A 17,407-nucleotide genomic window follows, 5' to 3' on the forward strand; every position below is an offset into this window, starting at 1 on the left:
TCTCTCTCTCTCTGCATCGGACTCGTTCAACTCTCTTTCCCTCTCCGTTGTTTACCTCTTTCTCTCTCTCCCTCTCTCGCTCACTGGCAGCACAGATAGCGATACTCCATCTGTGCTGTGCAGTGCCAAAAGTATTGCATTGATACACAGTCCCATGGTGTGTGAGAGAGAGAGAGAACTAATTAACTATACTAAGACTGGAATTCAATCAAATGCACCATAGCAATGTTTGTGCAGGTGTCGTCCTTTACAAGCTACTGCCTGCACACGCACGTCTTATTCTGAAATCTGGAAGCATATAGTAAGTTTGGAAGGGCTCGTGGACTTTTCAACTACCCCCCCCCAAAAGAACGTTCTGATTATGTTTGTCCATGGGGGAAAAAACAAGTTGCTGTGGAAAAGCGAAGGACACAATGTGTGGGCTTGATGGAATTGACAGCTGAATCTATTTTTCTTTTTGTTTTATTTCTTTCCGTGCATCTCCAAGACCATTCGGTGCGGACTCGTTGGCGGTCTTTGAATCTATCGCTTTAACCTCTGTCCCATCTGTCTCCTTCTATTCAGGATGAACTATAACCGCCTGTTTGCCATCCAAGCCAAAGCCATTGTATATATACCCATACAGTATACGGTTCTGGTCCCAGCCATACATTACGAAACCCCACAGAGGACACCATCCTTGATGTCTGTAGACAAATAAGCCATACACTTGGCTCTAACATGATTATGCACTGTGTGTGTATAGTTCATCCCAGAGCCATTTAGTTCAAACGTGAGTAGTGGGGGAAAATACGTTCACTCTCAGCCTTGGATGTTAGGGGCAAGCAGCACCAGTATAGGATGATATAATATGTCAACCAACGTGATATTAGGGCTTTGTCCCAGACTCCACAACATTGTGGACCTCTCCTTTTGAGAGATCCGTTTCGGCTCCGAAACAGAGTGGGAGGAGAGAGGAAAAGTGAGTGTGGAAGAAAAGGAGAGAAAAGCGAGTGGTAAGGATAGAAGAGGCTGAAGGCTATTCCATTAGGACGACAGGCAATCGAGGTACGGTACACAGCTCCATTACATGGACTGGAACGATAGATCGATGTGGCCTCTCCCTCCTGAATATCAGATGCCCCCCCCCCACCCCCCCCCTTTCCCCAGATGGGTCATTTTCATGAAGTATTCAGCTCCTCTGCTCAAGTTAGACTCTCCATGCAGCCATGAAATGCTCGATGATGCCATCCTGAAAGCCCAGCAATCAATTATGCATTATGGCGCTTTGCTCTCTTTATTACGTATGCGCTATGTGACCGAAAGTATGTGGACACCTGCTTGTCGACCGTCTCATTCTGAAATCATGGGCATTAATATGGAGTTGCTCCCCCATTTGCTGCTATATCAGCCTCCACTCTTCTGGGAAGGCTTTCCACTAGACATTGCTGCGGGGACTTCCATTCAGCCACAAGAGTATTAGTGAGGTGTGATGTTGGGCGATGAGGCCTGGCTCGCAGTCGGCGTTCCAATTCCTCCCAAAGGTGTTCGATGGGGTTGAGGTCAGGGCCAGTCAAGTTCTTCCACACTGATCTCGACAAACCATTTCTGTATGGACCTCGCTTGGTGCACGGGGGCTTTGTCATGCTGAAGCAAGAAAGGGACTTCCCCACAAAGTTGGAAACACAGAATCGTCTAGCATGGCATTGTATGCTGTTGCGTGAACATTTTCCCCTTCACTGGAACTAAGAGGCCTAGCCCGAACCATGAAAATCAGCCCCAGACCATTATTCCTCCTCCACCAAACTTTACAGTTGGCACTATGCATTGGGTCAGGTAGCGATTCGTCTCTCGGACTGCCAGATGGTGAAGCGTGAGAGAAGGCTTTTCCGCTGCTCCAGAGTCCAACGGCGACGAGCTTTACACCAATCCAACCGACACTTAACATTGCGCATGGTGATCTTAGGCTTGTGTCCACTTGCTCGGACATGGAAACCCATTTCATGAAGCGCCCGACGAACAATTCTTGTGCTGACGTTGCTTCCAGAGGCAGTTTTGATCTCGGTAGCGAGTGTCGTAACTGAAGACAGACTATTTGTACGGGCCTCGGCACTCGGCGGTCTCGAGTGCTGGACAGGGTGGCAAAAAGAGAGGGGGGTGGAGATGATCAGTCAATAACAGTTATAGCACTTAACCATTGGCAACCAATATGTCATCAGAATGGTGGGTACTAACCTTTTCTGTATTCACAACTGTAATTGGTTCTAACTCTGTTGTGGCTCTGTGTGTACTACTGTAGAAGCAGAATGATCACGTGGTGTATCGAATGGCTGACCTGGACCTGCTACTGTCACTACAATGTCCAGGTAAAACCTCTAGCTGACCTTTAATAACCCATCTCTCCTCTTTGTCCGTCATCCCCTACCTTTTGCCTGTGTCTTGGGGTGCATCTCAATAGTCTAAATTGGAGTTTTCTCCTCGCCGCCTCCTTTCCTCTTGTCTCCAGTTCTAAAGCCTTAAAATACTCTGTCTGTGTTAGTTTTTGCTCCGCCATAAGCTCCCCTGCTTCACTCACCTTTCCACCCGGCCTCCCTCCACCACCACACTGTCTGCAGGATATTGATTTCCTCTGTGGATCATTTGACAAAAATGGACATGGCTTCATTGAGAGAAGGGACTGGTGGGTGTGCACTGCTCATATCACCTCTTCTCCCTCCTACCCTGTTCTCTCTCCTCTCATCCTCTTCTCTCTTCCCTTCCGCACTCCTACCCATTTCCCCCCTCCCTTTCTCTTTTTCCCCTCCTTCACAGGTTGCTCATTGAACAGCAGTGACACTGAAGGGAACTCTGTAAATGACAGTGACCCTGCTGGTGATGATGGTATCTTGTCGGAGCCGGAGGAGCCCATCTTCACAGAGGAAGGGTTGAGCCGTTCAAAGAGACAGGTGAGGAACTGATGTCCTGATAAGCTGGCACACACTCATGCATGTGCAAACACATATATACACACACACACACACACACACACACACACACACACACACACACACACACACACACACCTGTAAACACCCACGGTTGCCACACACACAAAGCTACAGTGTTGCCAAATACACACTGCTTGCAGAGACACTAACTAAAACTGAGAACAAGCCAATAATGTAACACGACACAAGGAAACAACACAGTCAATGTTTTACAATGCAACACATTTAATCTCACACGGAACACAATCAATTTATTATCTTTATGTGCTCACAAATATCCCTTGCGTATTGGCTGATGTGTAGCAAGAGTAGAATGCCTGAGTAACCAGAGCCAGCCACCGTTATATCACTTTCAGACACAGCGATTTAATAGCAGATGAATCGAGGCTGAAATCAAAGTGTGGCTGCCCTTCTCAAGGACAAGAACTTGGGCTATAGAGTTTCATCTGCAGTAGCTGCAGTACATTCCAGTATGGTTAGCAAAGGTATGTGTTCTCAACTGAGGTGAATAAGGTTGCATCTGAAATGGTACTTTATTCCATATACAGTGACCAGGGCCCGGTTTCCGAAAATAATGTTAAGGCTAGGTCCATCTTTACAAACTTCGTAGGAGCATGGTTAAATCCCGAGACCATCTTGTTAACGTTGAACTTGAAAACACTCATCATCTAAAGCCTGCCTCAGACCACTCGCAAGAACAGCTAAGTGCGTTGTCAGACTCTGTTTTTCCCCCCCCCCTCCCGTGTCACTTCACACCGGGGAGATCACTTGGATTGTCGGTCTCTCTGTGACCGCCGACGGCTTCAGGAACGACGCTGACTACAAAATACAACGTTGCCATTGTCTTTGCAGTTGACGACAAAACAAGCGACGTATAAAAAGATGCTCCCAATGAAAACCACGATTGAAATACATGTCATGTTATTTGTATCTTATTTTGTACATAATGTTTCTGCAACCGTATCTCACGGCAGGAAAGAGCTCCTGGATATCAGGACAGCGATCACTCACCTCGGATTAGACAAAAGATTTTTTTCAACAACAAACAACAGCATGATGTTCTCCAAACACATCCCAGTTATTCGCAAGAGGAAGCGACGCAGGTACAGAGGACGACGAGCCGGATGCCTCGTCAGGACCCGCAGAAGGCGAGTAGGAAAGCTGTCGTTACCGTCAATATTACTCGCCAACGTGCAATCATCGGACAATAAATTAGACGAGGTACGATCACGAATATCCTACCAATGGGACATCAAGTACTGTAATATCCTATGATTCACGGAATCGTGGCTGAATGACGACATGCGTATTCAGCTAGCGGTATATACACTGCACCGGCAGGATAGAACAGCACACTCCGGTAAGACGAGGGGGGGGTCTGTGCATATTTGTAAATAACAGCTGGTGCATGAAATCTGAGGAAGTCTCTAGATTTTGCTCGCTTGAAGTAGAGTATATTGTGATAAATTGCACTCCACACTACTTGCCTAGAGAGTTCTCAGCTATACTTTCTGTGGCTGTTTATTTACCACCACAAACAGATGCTGGCACTAAGACCGCACTCAGTCAGCTGTATAAGGAAATAAGCAAACAGGAAACCACTCACCCAGAGGCGGCGCTCCTAGTGGCCGGAGACTTTAATGCAGGGAAACTTAAATCAGTTCTACCAAATCTCTATCAACATGTTAAATGTGCAACCAGAGGGAAAAAAATTCTAGACCACCTGTACTCCACACACAGAGACGCGTACAAAGCTCTCCCTCGCCCTCCATTTGGTAAATCCGACCCAAACTCTATCCTCCTGATTCCTGCTTACAAGCAAAAATTAAAGCAGGAAGCACCAGTGACTCTATCTATAAAAAAGTGGTCAGATGAAGCAGATGCTAAACTACAGGACTGTTTTGCTATCACAGACTGGAACATGTTCCGGGATTCTTCCGATGACATTGAGGAATACACCATATCAGTCACTGGCTTCACTTATAATCAATAAGTGCATCGAGGACGTCGTCCCCACAGTGACTGTATGTACATACCCCAACCAGAAGCCATGGATTACAGGCAACATTCGCACTGAATTAAAGGGTAGAGCTGCCGCTTTAAGGGTGCGGGACTCTAACCCGGAAGCTTACAAGAAATCCCGATTATGCCCTGTGACGAACCATCAAACAGGCAAAGCGTCAATACAGGACTAAGATCGAATCGTACTAGACCGGCTCTGACGCTCGTCTGATGTGGCAGGGCTTGCAAACTATTACAGACTACAAAGGGAAGCACAGCCGTGAGCTGCCCAGTGACACGAGCCTACCAGACAAGCTAAATCACTTCTATACTCGCTTCGAGGCAAGCAACACTGAGGCATGTATGAGAGCATCAGCTGTTCCGGACGACTGTGTGATCACGCTCTCCATAGCCGACGTGAGTAAGACCTTTAAACAGGTCAACATACACAAGGCTACGGGGCCAGACTGATTACCAGGACGTGTGCTCCGGGCATGTGCTGACCAACTGGCAGGTGTCTTCACTGACATTTTCAACATGTCCCTGATTGAGTCTGTAATACCAACATGTTTCAAGCAGACCACCATAGTCCCTGTGCCCAAGAACACAAAGGCAACCTGACTAAATGACTACAGACCTGTAGCACTCACGTCCGTAGCCATGAAGTGATTTGAAAGTCTGTGTAATGGCTCAAACCAACACCATTATCCCAGAAACCCTAGACCCACTCCAATTTGCATACCACTCTATTGCACTCCACACTGCCCTTTCCCACCTGGACAAAAGGAATACCTACGTGAGAATGCTGTTCATTGACTACAGATCAGCGTTCAACACCATAGTACCCTCAAAGCTCATCACTAAGCTAAGGAACCTGGGACTGAACACCTTCCTCTGCAACTGGATCCTGGACTTCCTGACGGGCCGCCCCCAGGTGGTAAGGGTAGGTAACAACACATCTGCCACGCTGATCCTCAACACTGTAGCTCCCCAGGGGTGCGTGCTCAGTTCCCTCCTGTACTCCCTGTTCACCCACGACTGCATGGCCAGGCACGACTTCAACACCATCATTAAGTTTGCAGACGACACAACAGTGGTAGTAGGCCTGTTCAACGACGAGACGGCCTATAGGGAGGAGGTCAGAGACCTGGCCGGGTGGTGCCAGAATAACAACCTATCCCTCAACGTAAACAAGACTAAGGAGATGATTGTGGACTACAGGAAAAGGAGCACCAAGCACGCTCCCATTCTCATCGACCGGGCTGTAGTGGAGCAGGTTGAGAGCTTCAAGTTCCTTGGTGTCCACATCAACAACAAACTGGAATGGTCCAAACACACCAAGACAGTTGTGACGAGGGCACGACAAAGCCTATTCCCCCTCAGGAAACTAAAAAGATTTGTCATGGGTCCTGAGATCCTCAAAAGGTTCTACAGCTGCAACATCGAGAGCATCCTGACCGGTTGCATCACTGCCTGGTAAGGCAATTGCTCGGCCTCCGACCGCAAGGCACTTCAGAGGGTAGTGTGTACGGCCCAGTACATCACTGGGGCAAAGCTGCCTGCCATCCAGGACCTCTACACCAGGCGGTGTCAGAGGAAGGCCCTAAAAATTGTCAAAGACCCCAGCCACCCCAGTCATCGACTGTTCTCTCTACTACCACATGGCAAGTGGTACCGGAGTGCCAAGTCTAGGACAAAAAGGCTTCTCAACAGTTTATACCCCCAAGCCATAAGACCCCTGGGTAACCAAATGGTTACCCAGACTATTTGCATTGTGTGCCCCCCCTAATTTATGCTGCTGCTACTCTCTGTTTATCACATATGCATAGTCACTTTTAACTATACATTCATGTACATACTACCTCAATTGGCCCGACCAACCAGTGCTCCCGCACATTGTCTAAGCGGGCTATCTGCATTGTGTCCCACCACCCGCCAACCCCTCTTTTTACGCTACTGCTACTCTATGTTCATCATATATGCATAGTCACTTTAACCATACCTAAATGTACATATTACCTCAATAAGCCTGACTAACCGGTGTCTGTATATAGCCTTGCTACTTTTATTTTCAAATGTCTTTTTACTGTTGTTTTATTTCTTTACTTACCTACACATACACACACACACATTTTTATTCACACTATTGGTTAGAGCCTGTAAGTAAGCATTTCACTGTAAGGTCTACTACACCTGTTGTATTTGGCGCACGTGACAAATAAACTTTGATTTGATTTGTTCTATTTAGCTACTTTGGAGGCTGCTGTCTGTAATGTGTCTCTATATTTCATGATGTGTAGTCTAACATGTGCGCAATGATGTCCCAAATTGTTGGTAATATCATAGGTGGTAATATCTCTCTAGAGGCTGAACTTTCGTCAGTGTTGTGAAATAATTATAGCGTTAAGGTACGTTTTGAATGGAGAAAGCTGATCCAAGAGCAGCGCTTCCCTTTCTTTCGATCCTATCAGTATTGACAATACCCCCCACCACAGGTCAGACGAGGTCAACGCACAGTCCAGACTGAGACCAAGTACATCGAGCTGATGGTGGTGAACGATCATGACCTGGTACGTTCACGTCGACATACAGTGCCTTTGGAAAGTATTCAGACCCCTTGACCTTTTCCACATTTTGTTACATTACAGCCTTATGGATAAAAAAAACAACCAGAAATCCTCATCAATCTACACACAATACCCCATAATGACAAAGCAATAACAGGTTTTTAGAAATGTTAGCAAATGTATTAAAAGTACAAAACAGAAATACCTAATTTTATATGGTATTGTGTGTAGATTGATGAAGGTGGGGGAAAAACTATTTAATACGTTTGTTTTCACACCAGACTGAATTTAAAATGGATCAAATTGAGATTGTTTCACTGATCTACAAACAATACCCCATAATGTTAAAGTGAAAATATGTTTTTTTTTTTTTTTTTTTACTGAAATGTTTTGAGTCAATAAGTATTCAACCCCTTTCTTATGGCAATTCTAAATAAGATCAGGAGTAAAAATGTGCTGAAAAGTCACAGAATAACTTGCATAGACTCACTCGTGTACAATAATAGTGTTTAACATGTATTTTTTGATAGGTGAGTAAAAAAACAAAAAACAGACATTGAATATCACTTTGAGCATGGTGAAGTTATTAATTACACTTTGGAAGGTGTATCAATACACCCAGTCACTACAAAGGTACAGGCGTCCTTTCTAACTCAGTTGCCGGAGAGGAAGGAAACCGCTCAGGGATTTCACCGTGAGTCCAATGGTGACTTTAAAACTGTTACAGACTTTAATGGCTGTGATGGGAGGAAACTGAAGATGGATCAACTTTGTAGTTACTTCACAGTACTATCCTAAGTGACATAGTAAAAAGAAGGAAGCCTGTACAGAATAAAAAATATTCCAAAACATGCATTCTGTTTGCAACAAGCCACTAAAGTAATACTGCAAAAAAAAGAGTTTTGTCAAATCCAATACAACACATTACTGAGTACCACTCTCCATATTTTCAAGCATAGTGGTGGCTGCATCATGTTATGGGATGCTAATCGTTAAGGACTGGGGCGTTTTTTCAGGATTTAAAAAAAAATGAATGGATTGGAGTTAAGCACAGGAAAAATCTGAGAGGAAAACCTAGTTGTCTGCTTTTCACCAAACACTGGGAGAAGAATTCACCTTTTCAGCAGGACAGAAAACCTAAAACACAAGGCCAAATCTACACTGGAGTTGCTTACCAAGAAGACAGTGAATGTTTCTGAGTGGCCTGGTTACAGTTTTGACAAAAAATTTATTTAAAATCTATGGCAAAACCTGAAAATGGTTGTCTAGTAATGATCACCAACCAATTTGACAGAGCTTGAAAAATGTTGAAAAGAATAATGGGCAAATGTTGCACAATCCATGTGTGGAAATCTCTTAGAGTCTTACCCAGAAAGACTGACTCGGGGTGTTTTATTTTCCATACATTTTTACAAATGTTAGTATGTTTCTTCCACTTTGACACAGTATTGTGTGTGTTTATCATTGACCAAAAAAATGACAATGAAATCAATTTTAATCCCACTTTGTAACACAGCAAAATGTGGAAAAAGTCGAGGGGGATGTGAATACTTTCTGAAGGCAATGTACATCATTCTATTTTTATTGGAAATCGAAAAGTTAATCGAATGGCCACAACTTACTTGGTTCATGTTGTCATAGAGTGCACTGACATGCCCTACATCAGTGATCATCAGCTCCTGGAGAGCAGCACGACTGCAGTTTTTTTTTTATATCACACCTGATTCAACTAATGATGATCTGAATCAGGTGTTTCACTGTTGAGCAAAAAACCTGTAGCGGCTATTGTTAGAGAATTTCCAGCCATCTGGTGATTTTCACGACCTATACTGTTCTCTATTTGAAGTAGAAAGAAGAATCGATATAAATGAAAAATTTGACCTGTTATCACAATGAAGGCTGAGTCCATGTAAGTGTGCAAAGCTGGATCGACATCGAGTTAGCCATTAGACATATATAAAACATAATGTAAGCAGAATCCATGTGGATGAGGCAAGGTAGACCAACAAGACGTGACTGGTCTGGGCCATATCTGATCTTCTGAAGGCTACTGGACATGCTCATGGGATCATCGTACATAGACAACAACAGGAACATTAGCTAATCAGTTATAGGCACTATTAGACCTGCAGTAGGAGTGTGCATGTCTGTGTGTCACGCCACCAATATAATCTACAGTTGAAGTCGGAAGTTTACATACACTTAGGTTGGAGTCATTAAAACTTATTTTTTCAACCACTCCACACATTTCTTGTTAACAAACTATAGTTTTGCCAAGTCAGTTAGGACATCTACTTTGTGCATGACACAAGTCATTTTTCCAACAATTGTTTACAGACAGATTATTTCCCTTATAATTCACTGTATCACAATCCCAGTGGGTCTGAAGTTTACATACACTAAGTTGACTGTGCCTGTAAACAGCTTGGAAAATTATGTCATGGCATTAGAAGCTTCTGATAGGCTAATTGACATAATTTGAGTCAATTGGAGGTGTACCTGTGTATTCATTTCAAGGCCTACCTTCAAACTCAGTGCCTCTTTGCTTGACATCATGGGAAAATCAAAAGAAATCAGCCAAGACCTCAGAAAAATAATTGTAGCCTTCCCAAGTCTGGTTCATCCTTGGGCGCAATTTCCAAACGCCTGAAGGTACCATGTTCATCTGTACAAACAATAGTACGGAAGTATAAACACCATGGGACCACACAGCCTTCATATCGCTCAGGAAGGAGACGCGTTCTGTCTCCTAGAGATGAACGTACTTTGGTGCGAAAAGTGCAAATCAATCCCAGAACAACAGCAAAGGACCTTGTGAAGATACTAGCGGAAACAGGTACAAAAGTATCTATATCCACAGTAAAACGAGTCCTATATCGACATAACCTGAAAGGCCGCTCAGCAAGGAAGAAGCCACGGCTCCAAAACCGGCATAAAAAAAGCGACTACGAATTGCAATTGCACATGGGAACAAAGATCGTACTTTTTGGAGAAATGTCCTTTGGTCTGATGAAACAAAAATAGAACTGTTTGGCCATAATGACCATCGTTATTTTGGGAGGAAAAAGGGGGAAGAACACCATCCCAACCATGAAGCACGGGGGTGGCAGCACCATGTTGTGGGGGTGCTTTGCTGCAGGAGGGACTGGTGCACTTCACAAAATAGATGGCATCATGAGGCAAGAAAATGAGGTGGATATATTGAAGCAACATCTCAAGATATCCGTCAGGAAGTTAATGCTTGGTCGCAAATGGGTCTTCAAAATGGACAATGACCCCAAGCAGACTTCCAAAGTTGTGGCAAAATGGCTTAAGGACAACAAAGTCAAGGTATTGGAGTGGCCATCACAAAGCCCTGACCTCAATCCTATAGAAAATGTGTGGGCAGAACTGAAAAGGTGTGTGCAAGCAAGGAGGCCTACAAACCTGACTCAGTTACACCAGCTCTGTCAGGAGGAATGGGCCAAAATTCACCCAACTTATTGTGGGTAACTTGTGGAAGGCTACCTGAAACGTTTGACCCAAGTTAAACAATTTAAAGATAATGCTACCAAATACTAATTGAGTGTATGTAAATTTCTGACCCACTGGGAATGTGATGAAAAAAATAAAAGCTGAAATAAATAATTCTCTCCACTATTATTCTGACATTTTCACATTCTTAAAATAAAGAGGTGATCCTAACTGACCTAAAACAGGGAATGTTTCCTAGGATTATATGTCAGGAATTGTGAAAAACTGAGTTAAATACATTTGGCTAAGGTGTATATAAACTCCCGACTTCAACTGTATGCCCTAATGTCTGTGCCAATAAGAAAGGTCACAAGATTATGGTGGCCAAGACTAGAAGGTATCAATCACTTACATAGAAGTGGGGTGACTATGTTATGTAAGGGTAAGACTGTATTAAAGCAAAGTACTAAGAATGGAGAGTCAGTTCTTCCATGGAGTTGCTCGGCTTTGCTACTTTTTGGAATAAACTCTATTTGAATTCACAAGCTCTGGTATCTGAGAAATATTTAATTCAATATTTCCACGACACTATCCAAGAGCAGGAATAAGGATCACTGTCCTACGTAATCAAATATTTGAGGTTTTGGTTGTTTATTTATTGTAATTGGTTAATATGGATATCTCTGTTTCTCCCCTCCCCACCCACCCTCTGCTCTTGGTCCTTCCCTCTGCCCTGTGCTGTAGTTTGTGCAGCTGCGTCGGTCGTCGTCGCAGACGAGGAACTTTGCCAAAGCGGTCGTCAATATGGCAGACGCGGTGAGAGCCGTCTGCCTCTGCACACATGCAGACACACACACTAGAGGTTGACATTACCTCGGGTTCATGCAGGTTCTGCAGGACTTCCTCAGGAATGGGAATGAAATCCTAATGTCAAGTTTGGGACAGGATCGACAGTCCTCACAGGAACGGGCAGTACAGGAATAATTTTAAACAGACTTTTTTTTAGGAGGACATGTCAGGGTTATAGAATTGTTGTTGGATCAGGACAGTACAGGAATAAAATGGCACTCCCGTGTCAACCGCTAACACACACACACACACACACACACACACACACACACACACACACACACACACACACACACACACACACACACACACACACACACACACACACACTCCATATCCACTTTTCCACTTTTATGTTTCCTTGTTTACTCTAAGATGTTACTGTCCGTATTGATCGTCAGGTTTATATCAGTTGTGTTGATCATCTATCTAATATACATCATAATCAGTTAAAATTGCGCAGTAGTGAAATTTCTTTCAAATGAACTACTGTTCATTACATCATAGTGTTAGTGAAGTAAATCATGTGTAGTAATCTCTTGTGGCAACCTTAACATTCAAATGTTGACCAAAACCGAGTAGCTGATTTTAGTTCTGGGTGCCAAGATTACATGAACAGTTGTTCGGGCAATGGTTGACAGTTGTCATCGTGACTCTTTGACCTCAGATCTACAAGGACCAGCTCAACACGCGGATCGTGCTGGTCGCCATGGAGACGTGGTCATCCCAGAACATGGTGTCCGTGGGCAATGACCCCTTGCTGACCCTGAGGGACTTCATGAAGTACAGGAAGGAGAGCATCAAAGAGCGCAGCGATGCCACACACCTCTTCTCGTGGGTTCTCCCCTTATAACACTTGAAACCATACAGACACAATATAATACACACAATAGTCATATTGATGGAATACCAATGTCCATTCTAGACTTCTATTTAATTCGGTGCTTGATACTGCCTGACGTAAGTGGACTGGGGGAATGTCCAAAGCAACTGTTATAAGCATGTTATTCAGTGGTGTAAAGTACTTAAGTAAAAATACTTTTAAGTACTACTCGAGTAGTGTTTTGGGGTATCTGTACTTTACTTTACTATTTATATTTTTTGCCATCTAGTTTGCTTAATATAAGGAATTTGATGTATAGCATACTTTTACTTTGTACTCTTTCTCAAGTATGACAATTTAGTACTTTTTCTACCAATGTACTTAAGGACATTTTAAACCAGATACTTTTACTCAAGTAGTACTTTACTGGGTAACATTTACTTGAGTCATTTTCTGTTAAGGCATCTTTACTTCTAATCAGATATGACAATTGAGTACTTTTTCCACCACTGATGTTATTACACCCGTCTTAGTACACGTGACATGTACACCTATACAGTATCCCCTGCACATTGTAAATATGGTATTGGGACTCATCCTGTATATAGATTGTTACTTATGTTCTTCTTATTTGTTATTTTTATTTCTTGTGTGTTTCTGTTCTACCTTATGTTATTTTTAGTACTACATTGCTAATCATTACTGTGTTGTTGGGTTTAGAGCTGGCAAAGGCATTTCACTGTTCTTGTGCACCGTACATTAAAACTTGATGATAGCTCCTGTGTGTCCTGTAGGGGGAGGACCTTCCAGAGTAGCCGCAGTGGCACAGCCTACATTGGGGGTATCTGTTCCCTCACGCGGGGAGGAGGAGTCAACGAGGTCAGGCCTTTTTTGTTTTTACAGTCATTGACTCACCCAACTCCACAAAAGAAGCCTATTAGGGCAGGGCTATTCCAATTCGGAGTACAAGACTCCTGAGGCGTAGCCGAGTGAAACCGCCTGTTTGGAAGAAGCTAAATATACTGCTTGTGTGTGCGTTTTCTCACTTGTCTTGCATGTGTGTGTTTTAGTACGGCAACGTGGGTCCCATGGCCATCACGTTGTGTCAGAGCCTGGGGCAGAACATTGGCATGATGTGGAACAAGGAGCGCCCTACGGCTGGTAAGACCTGCATTCATCCACTTCAATAACTTCTGTACACACTGTCACAGAAAATAGGACGCAACTCAACCTGGCGCAATGTAAACAGCATAGCAGCCTCTTTTCAAATTCAATCAAATGTTAGTTATTAAGACCTTTCTTTTACATCAACAGTTGTCGCAAAGTGTGTAACAGCAAGTAAGAAGACCCTGGTCTTGTCCCCAGTCATGTGACATGTCCTTGATTCTCTGGCCCTATAGGGGACTGCAGGTGTCCCGACCCATGGCTAGGCTGCATCATGGAGGACACCGGCTACTATCTTCCTAGGAAGTTCTCACGCTGCAGTGTGGATGAGTACCTTCGCTTTCTCCAGCAGGGTGGGGGCAGCTGCCTCTTCAATAAGCCCAGCAAGGTAAGCTCTGGCTGCGGTTGGTTGGAAATGGTGCAGGGAAGGTGGTGGTGGAGGAAGTTCCATTCTGGGGAATGCCAGAAAACATTCAAACAAAGGCATTGTTTTTGTTTCTCGTGTTGACTCCTGACCCCCCTGTTGTGTTCCTTGTAGCTGCTGGACTCTCCAGAGTGTGGCAATGGCTTTGTGGAGGTGGGGGAGGAGTGTGATTGTGGATCCCATGTGGTGAGTCCTACAATAAAATCCCTTCTGAATGCTTCGGGTCGGGTGGCGCCTAGCCGAAATCGGTTAGGCGAACCGAACGAGCGTGCTTGCGTACTCCCTTAAAAGACCTTCGCTTGGGCCTCCCGCCTGCAGGCTGACTGACTGAGGTCGTCGGGTGAACAGTGTTTCCTCCGACACATTGGTGCGGTTGGCTTCCGGGTTAAGCGGGCGAGTGTTGACATGACGTGACCTTCGACTCCCGAGCCTGTCAGGGAGTTGCGGCGATGAGACAAGTTCGAAATTGGGGGGGAATAAAAAAATAACACTTTCGCTTGAAAAAGAAGAAAAAATCAGCAATAGTACTGTTTGTTTTTTGAGATGCCGAAGCCAGTATACACTTCCTCAAAATAGTCAGAAATAGTCTAAGATAACTCAAGAAATCTGTCATTCGTTTTGTAGTTTTTCTGAGGAGATCTTAGTCGTGCAATTTTACATCCAACTAAGGTGTTTGGTGCAGTATATCTCAAGTGAAAAAATGTGCATGAAACCAAGTCGTCTATCGTAGAATTACATCACACTTCATTAAAGAATCCCTACTGTTGACCAATGACCAACAAAGGGGCATAGACTTCTGTGACCGAAATTCAATAATTATTTGGTGTACATGAACAGCCTGAAAAACCATTGCTGCATCATAATATATGCACAAACTGTTCCGAACTGTTTTGAATGGGAAGCATGGCGACGCCTTTAGCCTCTGCGTTTAGTATTGTGTGTTGCTACAAGAGTGTGTGGTATGGTTGCAGGAGTGTGCGCGGAGCGGAGGAGCCTGCTGTAAGAAGTGCACCTTGACCCACGACGCCATGTGCAGCACTGGCCTCTGCTGTAGAGGTTGCAGGGTGAGAACTTAACTCTTAACTAAATACACCAGCATTACACTTGTACATGTGTCCACCACTAGGACGACTGTCTTGTTAACTTGTTGCAACTAGACATTATTAGACATCCAATTATTATTATTTATTTTTTTTTAACTTTAACTGATATCAGCCACAGTTTGGTTGCCATTTCTGACTGTTTTACGTTATTCTATGCAGTTGTAGTTTTCATGTATAATTACCGTCGCCTATACAATCAAATCGGTGCTGTGAAAATAGTGATGACTTTGTGTGACAGTACGAGCTCAGGGGGGTGACGTGTCGCGAAGTGACCAACGACTGTGACGTCCCGGAGACGTGTCCCGGAGACTCCAGCCAGGTGAGACGGCTAATACGCTAAGTCAGTGTTCAGGATACCCTCATTTTGTACACTACTATTTTACTCGCAGCGCAAAGCCAACGTGAATATACTGTACAATCCCACACACTGCTTGGTTGCAAAGTTTTAAGTTTTGCAATAACCCCTAAAAAAAGTAAGCTCTTAGTGTGGGAACTTTTGTTCTTACTAGATGTGCAAGTATATCCTTTTCAAATCAAATGGTATTGGTCACATACACATGGTTAGCAGATGTTAATGCTAGTGTAGCGAAATGCTTCTAGTTGCCGACAGTGCAGTAATGTCTCACGAGTAATCTAACAATTTCCCAACAACTACCAAATGCACACAAATCTAAAGGGGTGAATGAGAATGTGTACATATAAATACAGTGGGGCAAAAAAGTATTTAGTCAGCCACCAATTGTGAAAGTTCTCCCACTTAAAAAGATGAGAGAGGCCTGTAATTTGCATCATAGGTACACTTAAACTATGACAGACAAAATGAGAAGAAAAAAAATCCAGACAATCACATTGTAGGATTTTTAATGAATTTATTTGTAAATTGTGGTGGAAAATAAGTATTTGGTCACCTACAAACAAGCAAGATTTCTGGCTCTCACAGACCTGTAACTTCTTCTTTAAGAGGCTCCTCTGTCCTCCACTCGTTAGCTGTATTAATGGCACCTGTTTGAACTTGTTATCAGTATAAAAGACATCTGTCCACAACCTTCAAACAGTCACACTCTAAACTCCACTATGGCCAAGACCAAAGAGCTGTCAAAAGACACCAGAAACAAAATTGTAGACCTGCACCAGGCTGGGAAGATTGAATCTGCAATAGGTAAGCAGCTTGGTTTGAAGAAATCAACTGTGGGAACAATTATTAGGAAATGGAAGACATACAAGACCACTGATAATCTCCCTCGATCTGGGGCTCCACGCAAGATCTCACCCCGTGGGTTCAAAATGATCACAAGAAAGGTGAGCAAAAATCCCAGAACCACACGGGGGGACCTAGTGAATGACCTGCAGAGAGCTGGGACCAAAGTAACAAAGCCTACCATCAGTAACACACTACGCCGCCAGGGACTCAAATCCTGCAGTGCCAGACGTGTCCCACTGCTTAAGCCAGTACATGTCCAGGCCTGTCTGAAGTTTGCTGGAGAGAATTTGGATGATCCAGAAGAGGATTGGGAGAATGTCATATGGTCAGATGAAACCAAAATAGAACTTTTTGGTAAAAATACTCAACTACAATGTGATTTTATTGATTTTGTTTTCTCATGTTTGGAGGACAAAGAATGCTGAGTTGCATCTTTTTCAAAGAACACTGGTTTATACCTACTGTGAAGCATGGGGGTGGAAACATCAAACAGTCAAAGTCCAGGACCCAATTGCACAAGGTGTGGTTGAGACCCAGTGCCTCCAGCTTGATGATGAGCTTGGAGAGTACTATGGTGTTGGATGCTGAGCTATAGTCAATGAACAGCATTCTTACAAAGTTATTCCTCTTGTCCAGATGGGATAGGACAGTGTGCAGTGTGATGCCGATTGCATCGTCTGTGGTCCTGTTGGAGCGGTAAGCAAACTGAAGTGGGTCTAGGCTGGCCGGTATGATGGCGTCGTGGTCGGATTTGCCCGAGGGCAGGGGAGGGCTCTGATTGCATCGCGGAAGTTAAAGTAGCAGTGATCGAGTGTATTACCCCCGCGAGTACTGCAATCAATATGCTGATATAATT

General features: G+C 44.0%; 1 protein-coding gene across 3 annotated transcripts in view; it reads left to right on the forward strand.

Moving 5' to 3' along the window:
• Window positions 1-17,407, forward strand: part of adam11 (ADAM metallopeptidase domain 11) — a 53,031-nt gene that overhangs the window by 19,768 nt on the left and 15,856 nt on the right. For 2 of the 3 annotated variants that reach the window (XM_052488060.1, XM_052488059.1), the window contains exons 7-17: window positions 2,279-2,345; window positions 2,791-2,924; window positions 7,463-7,537; window positions 11,732-11,803; window positions 12,504-12,670; window positions 13,454-13,538; window positions 13,730-13,820; window positions 14,060-14,211; window positions 14,362-14,433; window positions 15,219-15,311; window positions 15,589-15,669. In XM_052488060.1, the coding sequence (XP_052344020.1) occupies window positions 2,279-2,345; window positions 2,791-2,924; window positions 7,463-7,537; window positions 11,732-11,803; window positions 12,504-12,670; window positions 13,454-13,538; window positions 13,730-13,820; window positions 14,060-14,211; window positions 14,362-14,433; window positions 15,219-15,311; window positions 15,589-15,669 (1,089 nt within the window). Of the gene's footprint in view, window positions 1-2,278; window positions 2,346-2,790; window positions 2,925-3,727; window positions 4,188-7,462; window positions 7,538-11,731; window positions 11,804-12,503; window positions 12,671-13,453; window positions 13,539-13,729; window positions 13,821-14,059; window positions 14,212-14,361; window positions 14,434-15,218; window positions 15,312-15,588; window positions 15,670-17,407 lie in introns of those variants that run through there. The other variant, XM_052488063.1, reaches the window with a different exon arrangement.

This window comes from Oncorhynchus keta, chromosome 3, assembly GCF_023373465.1.
Source record: "Oncorhynchus keta strain PuntledgeMale-10-30-2019 chromosome 3, Oket_V2, whole genome shotgun sequence".
Taxonomy (NCBI): domain Eukaryota; kingdom Metazoa; phylum Chordata; class Actinopteri; order Salmoniformes; family Salmonidae; genus Oncorhynchus; species Oncorhynchus keta.